This window comes from Guillardia theta, assembly GCF_000315625.1.
Source record: "Guillardia theta CCMP2712 unplaced genomic scaffold GUITHscaffold_420, whole genome shotgun sequence".
In the NCBI taxonomy this organism is placed as follows: Eukaryota; class Cryptophyceae; order Pyrenomonadales; family Geminigeraceae; genus Guillardia; species Guillardia theta.
Window position 1 is genome coordinate 4,230 of NW_005434265.1, and position 5,485 is coordinate 9,714.

The 5,485-nt window shown below is 55.8% G+C and overlaps 3 protein-coding genes across 3 annotated transcripts; 1 reads left to right on the forward strand and 2 right to left on the reverse strand.

Moving 5' to 3' along the window:
• Positions 1 to 530: 530 nt before the first annotated feature.
• GUITHDRAFT_122729 (hypothetical protein) lies at positions 531 to 830 on the forward strand (the record flags this gene model as incomplete). Its single annotated transcript, XM_005817989.1, has 1 exon — positions 531 to 830. One exon carries the CDS (start codon positions 531 to 533, stop codon positions 828 to 830), a length of 300 nt encoding a protein of 99 aa, XP_005818046.1.
• Positions 831 to 2,887: 2,057 nt separating this feature from the next.
• GUITHDRAFT_47929 (hypothetical protein) lies at positions 2,888 to 3,672 on the reverse strand (the record flags this gene model as incomplete). The annotated part of the gene is made up of 2 exons (XM_005817990.1): positions 2,888 to 3,253; positions 3,274 to 3,672. Coding segments are annotated over 2 exons (765 nt in total), but the record flags the coding sequence as incomplete, so codon positions are not given.
• Positions 3,673 to 4,255: 583 nt separating this feature from the next.
• On the reverse strand, positions 4,256 to 5,038 carry GUITHDRAFT_55684 (hypothetical protein; the record flags this gene model as incomplete). The annotated part of the gene is made up of 1 exon (XM_005817991.1): positions 4,256 to 5,038. A coding segment is annotated over one exon (783 nt), but the record flags the coding sequence as incomplete, so codon positions are not given.
• Positions 5,039 to 5,485: the final 447 nt, after the last annotated feature.

Sequence of the window (5,485 nt, forward strand, 5' to 3'; positions counted from 1 at the left end):
TGGCCACCAGCACACTGACAGGGTCGGTCATGAGCGCCATGCTGATGGGGCAGATGAAGGACCGGAGCGCTCCCTGGTCCGCTGCCATGGCGGGGCCGAGGAGCGAGGGGAGGGGAGGGGAGGGGATAGGGGGGTACGTGCAGCGAGGGAGCGAGGGGGTGCGAGGCCGGTCTAGGGAGGGGTAGGGGGTGGTACGAGGAGGGGAGAGGAGGGAGGAGGGGTGGTCCAAAAAAGAAAAGCTAATCCTACCAGCGGCTACGGGGGCAGTGTAAAACTAAAAAAAAGAAGAAGAAGTCTTGTTGCTGCCTTTTGTGTGCGAGGGTACCTTCCGGGTATGTCTTGTTGCTGCCTTTTAAGCATTTGCTGCTGATTGGCTGAGGCGGGTGGCTTTCTACTAGGGAGAGGACCAAAGGGATCAAGGGGCTGGGCATACAGAGCTTCAGGATCGTTTAAAAGGATAGATAGCAATCATTTCAAAGATATCTGATCAAGAAATGACAAGGTGGATGTCTGATGTGGAAAAAACGACAATGAATCCTTTGATTGTGAAGTTCAACAGGATCAATCTTGAGAACTCTTGCTTGAGTGACGTCAAGGACATTATCTTTGATAGGTACATGGAGGTAAGCAAGCCAGAGATCGAGGAATTCAACAATGCCAACTTAAGGGCCAGAATTGCTGCTCTTGGACACCTTCTGAAGAGTGCAATAGATTGTCTGCCTGCAAGACCTGCACAGATAATTATTTTGTATGGAGATGCTCTACATGTGATGATGTGTTTGAGCACCTCGACGCGATTGAAACCGCAGTATGTCGCGATGGACGCTTGATAAAGGAGCGACACTGCAAGAGATGTGAAGCGGAGCTCGAGTTGTCATGCTGGGATTGTGGAATGGTATACAAACTGTGCAATGGATATGATGACGAGTATTGCTCATATGGCTGCAAGTCTAGAAACGCATGGTTGTAGTCAACGAGAACCCAGGGGGTACATCTTACTGACTGTGCAGCCTCATATGGTTGCTTATATGGTTGCTTATATGGTTGCATGTCTGGAGACGATTGGAGAGATTAAACAACAAGGATCCAGGGGGTATATTTTACTAAGTGTGCACCCTGAATACAAGCTTATTGTTTGATCAATGTTTGGATGTTAATTCTTACAAGTCTCTAGTAAACTCCTCAGAATCTAGCCTTCTTCTCTTGTGGCTACATTGTTCATCTTCACAATCCAGCCTTCTTCTCTTGTGGCTACATTGTTCATCTTGTGTCTCGCAGCCCTTACAGTTACACCTTCCGTTGTTGTGGATGCATATAGAGCCACATCCACACTCCTTGCATTGGCTCCTTACCTATTGTGCTCATATATAGAGCCTTCTCTCTGTTATCTACTCTCCTCTCCGCCAGCCTTTTCCTCTGACCTGATCTTCTCTTCTCTTTGATCTGCTCTCCTTTCACCTGCTTCCCCTCTCCTCTCCTCTCGTGCAAGATCTTCTTCTCTCCGGTCAGATCTGCTCCTCGCAGTCCCTTTCTTTCCTTCTTTCCGTCTCTTTCCTTCTTCCCCCTTCTCCTCGCTCCTCCATCTCTCTTTACTCGTCCTCTCCCTTGTCCGCTCCCATTGTCATTGCACTCCACTACCTCCCTCCTGTCTATTCCTCTTCTCCGCTCTCTGCTCTCTGCTTTCCCCTGCTCTGCTCGTCTCCTCTCCTCCCCTCCTCTCTCCTCTCCTCTTCCCTTCCCTTTGCTTTTCTGATCGCCTTTCTACTCTGCTGTCTTCTCCTCTTCCATCCTTACCTCCTCTGCAAGAGGAGAAGCTCTCGCCTCCTCTCTCCTCGTCTCCTCTCTTTCGCTCTCTTTCTTTTATCCTCTCTCCTCTCCCTTGCCTCCCCGTGCGCTTCCTCTGACGGTACGCTTTTCTGTTCTTCACTTGTCTCCTCTCCCTCTCCTCTTCTCTCTCTTCCCCCGTCTCGTCTTTCTCTCTCTGCTGACAGCTGAGGCTAGAAAGAGAAGCAGCTTGACAGGGAAGAGCAACGAGAGAGCAACGAGAGAAGAGAGAAAGACAAGGGAAGGGAGAGAGAGAGAGGGTGAGAAACAGGAAATATGAACAAGCAGTAGACAACGAGAGATGTTTACAAGATAGGATGTTTGAGATGTTTAAAAGATAAGATGTTTGACATGTTTACAAGATAGGATGTTTTAAGAGAAGGTGAGAAAGGGAAAAAGGTTTCACAGAGAGAATGAAGAGAGAAAGAGCAGAATCACGACCAGCAGCCCAGATGCAGAAAGAGGGAGAGATAGAAGGATAAGACGTGAGGTATGTATGAGGAGACAGACGCGAGCGGAAACAAGAGCAGAAGAACAAGCAGAAGAGAACAAGAAATGTTTACAAGACAGACAGAAGAGAGGCAAAGGGAGACAAGCTGTCACATTGTGAAGAAGGATGATGACAAGGGAGACAGGAGCGAATTGGCCCCGAGGCCCCGGGGCCCCGGGCCGGTGCTTCAGCTACTCCCGTCCCGGGCCCGAGGAGGGACTCGGGTGAGTAGAGGATGAAAGCTGCGAGGCTGTACAAGACATGTGCTATCCGAGTCATACGGCAGTAGATGGCTCACTAGTGCAAGCACAAGCGATGAGAGGCCTAGACCAGTCTCCTCGCATGTCTCCCTAGTCACTAGTAGATCCTGCACATGCTCGTCCCGCTCGAGCGACACATCGGGCATGACCTCGACGTCGCTGCCTCCTTGCAGTCCCCGCACAGACACTTGTGACCGCAGGGGACCAGCGCCCATTCAGCTCTCCGATCCATGCAGACGACGCATGGCTGCCCGCGCTCTCCGACGGCATCATCGTATCGCTGCTGAAGCTTCTTCCGCAGCTCGCTGAAGCTCGGCCGCTCCTTGATCTTCTCCCGCCAGCACTCTCGCATGATCGCATACACTGCTGGAGGGCATGCAGCAGGAGCCGCTAGTCGCTCCCCGTCCACAACCTTGGGTCCTACAAGCTCATCGTCGGTGATGGCCCAGTAAGGGACTTTGCCGTAAGTCCAGACCTCCCACAGCGTCACCCCGAACGCCCACACGTCGCTCTTCTCCGAGTAGCGATGTCTCAGCAAGCTCTCCGGCGCCATCCATCGCGCCCGTCCAGCCCTCGAGCCTGCCGAGCTCTCGCTCCCTACCCGACTCACTCCGTCACCGCGCCAGCCCATGATCCATCGCCCGTAGTCGGCTACCTTGACCCTCACCCCGAGGTGATCCTGCCTTGCAGACTCCAGACAAGCACGCTCCTCGCCGCCAGCTCCCGGTGTACAACATCGTGCAGCGACAGCTGCTCCATCCCGTCGCAGATCTGCCTCGCCACCTCCAGCTGCACCAGCTCGCCCATCGTCTCCTCCTCCTCCGCGAAGCTGTGCAAGGTCCTCTCGAGAGAGCCCTGGCAAGCGTACTCAGTCACCAGGCAGTAGTCGCCAGAGCTTGGCTCGACGGTGACGGCAAGGAGGCCAAGCAGGCTGCGGTGACGGCCCAGCTGGTGCCAGGTCTTGACCTCCTGCTCGAGAGCTTGTCTGCTGGCAGTGGCTCTGCTGCCTCGGATACGTAGGATGGCCACGTCAGCGGTGCTGGCGTGCGGCTGCCGCCAGCGAGCCTTGTAGATGAGCTTGGAGGAGCCTGAGCCGACCTGACGACTGTCGACCAGGCTGTCGTAGTCCACCGATGGCACGCTTCCCAGCTGGAGACGAGAGGATCACGTCAGTCATCGACCCTCGTTAAGACACAAACAGGACCTGAGCAACAGCGCCATGCTGGTTGTCGTCGTCAGACGCCTGCTGCTCCGCGTCTCTCTGCTGGCGCTGGCGCTTGCGCTTCTTGCTCTTGTCGCTTCTACACCTCTCACGTCGCTCGATCCCCTCCTGCGCTGGCTTGACGCTGCGTTGCAGTGCCGCTGACAGAAGCTCCCCGCTCCATAGCCGCCGCATCCAGCCCTCTATCTTGCTCGCCAGCTCCTCGTCCTGCCTCTCTCGCGCTGCCTCCGCCGCTGTTCGTCCCAGCGAGTCTCGCAGCTCCCCGAGCTCTCCGCCCCCGACCTCCAGCAGCCTCTCACAGACAGACCAGACGCCTCGCGCCGCCGCCACGTGCAGCGCCGAGCCATCGGACTCCGTGACACACTTGATAGACATGCAGGTCACCCAAGCACTATGACCTTGTAGACCACTATGAGCTCGTACACCTAAATCAAGACAAGCCTTCTGCGTCATGCTCACAAGGTCCCACACCCTCAAGGTACTCATCCCACTCCCGCTGACAGCCGTCTTGCCGTCCTCGCTGATCGCCACGCTCGTCACCCAACCACTATGACCCTCAAGACAAGCCTTCTGCTTCATGCTCACAAGGTCCCACACCCTCATCGTCTCATCGTTACTCCCGCTGACAGCCGTCTTGCCGTCCCCGCTGATCGCCACGATCCCTACCGCTTTACTATGACCCTCAAGACGAGCCTTCTGCGTCATGCTCCCAAGGTCCCACACCCTCAGCGTCTTATCGTCACTCCCGCTGACAGCCGTCTTGCCGTCCTCGCTGATTGCCACGCTCCATGCGCACTCACTGTTATCTTCAAGACGAGCCTTCTGCGTCATGCTCCCAAGGTCCCACACACTCAAGGTTCTAGACCAGCTCCCGCTGACAGCCGTCTTGCCGTCCCCGCTGATTGACACGCTGTTGATCGGACCACCATCACCCTTAAGACAAGCCTTCTGCGTCATGCTCGCAAGGTCCCACACCCTCAACGTTTCATCGTCACTCCCGCTGACAGCCGTCTTGCCGTCCTCGCTGATCGCCACGCTCCATGGCGTACTCCTATGACCCTCAAGACAAGCCTTCTGCGTCATGCTCCCAAGGTCCCATACCCTCAGCGTCTCATCCCAGCTCCCGCTGACGGCCGTCTTGCCGTCCCTGCTGATCGCCACACTCGTCACCCAGTGATTATGACCCTCAAGACAAGCCTTCTCCTCCATGCTCCCAAGGTCCCACACCCTCAGCGTCTTATCCCAGCTGCCGCTGACTATGGTCGTGACTCTCGCTGGTCCTACTGGATGCTTCTGCTTCAGTCGCTCTGCTCCTGCACTCACGGCCAGCGCTCTCACTTGGACCTCATCTCCTCTCTCGATCGCTTCGATCAGCTGCAGCCGCTTCCTCTCGTCCTCCTCCATCCTCTCCCGCTCGTCGTCGGAGACCTGGCTCATCCTCCTGCCTTGCTCGTCCCTCAGTTCATACTCAGGTTGTGCGTCCAAACCTTCGCTCCTCTCGTCTCCTCTCTTTCTATCGCTTCTCTCTCCTTCTCTCTCCCTCACATCACCTGACCTCTCCCTTCCCTCTCCCTTCCCTTATCCTACCGAGCTCTGTCAGGACCCCTCCTTTCTCCCTCCCTCCCCCCCCCCACCCCACTCCCTTGCCCTCAACCCCCTGGATCTAGGGGGTGGTACGAGGAGGGGAGA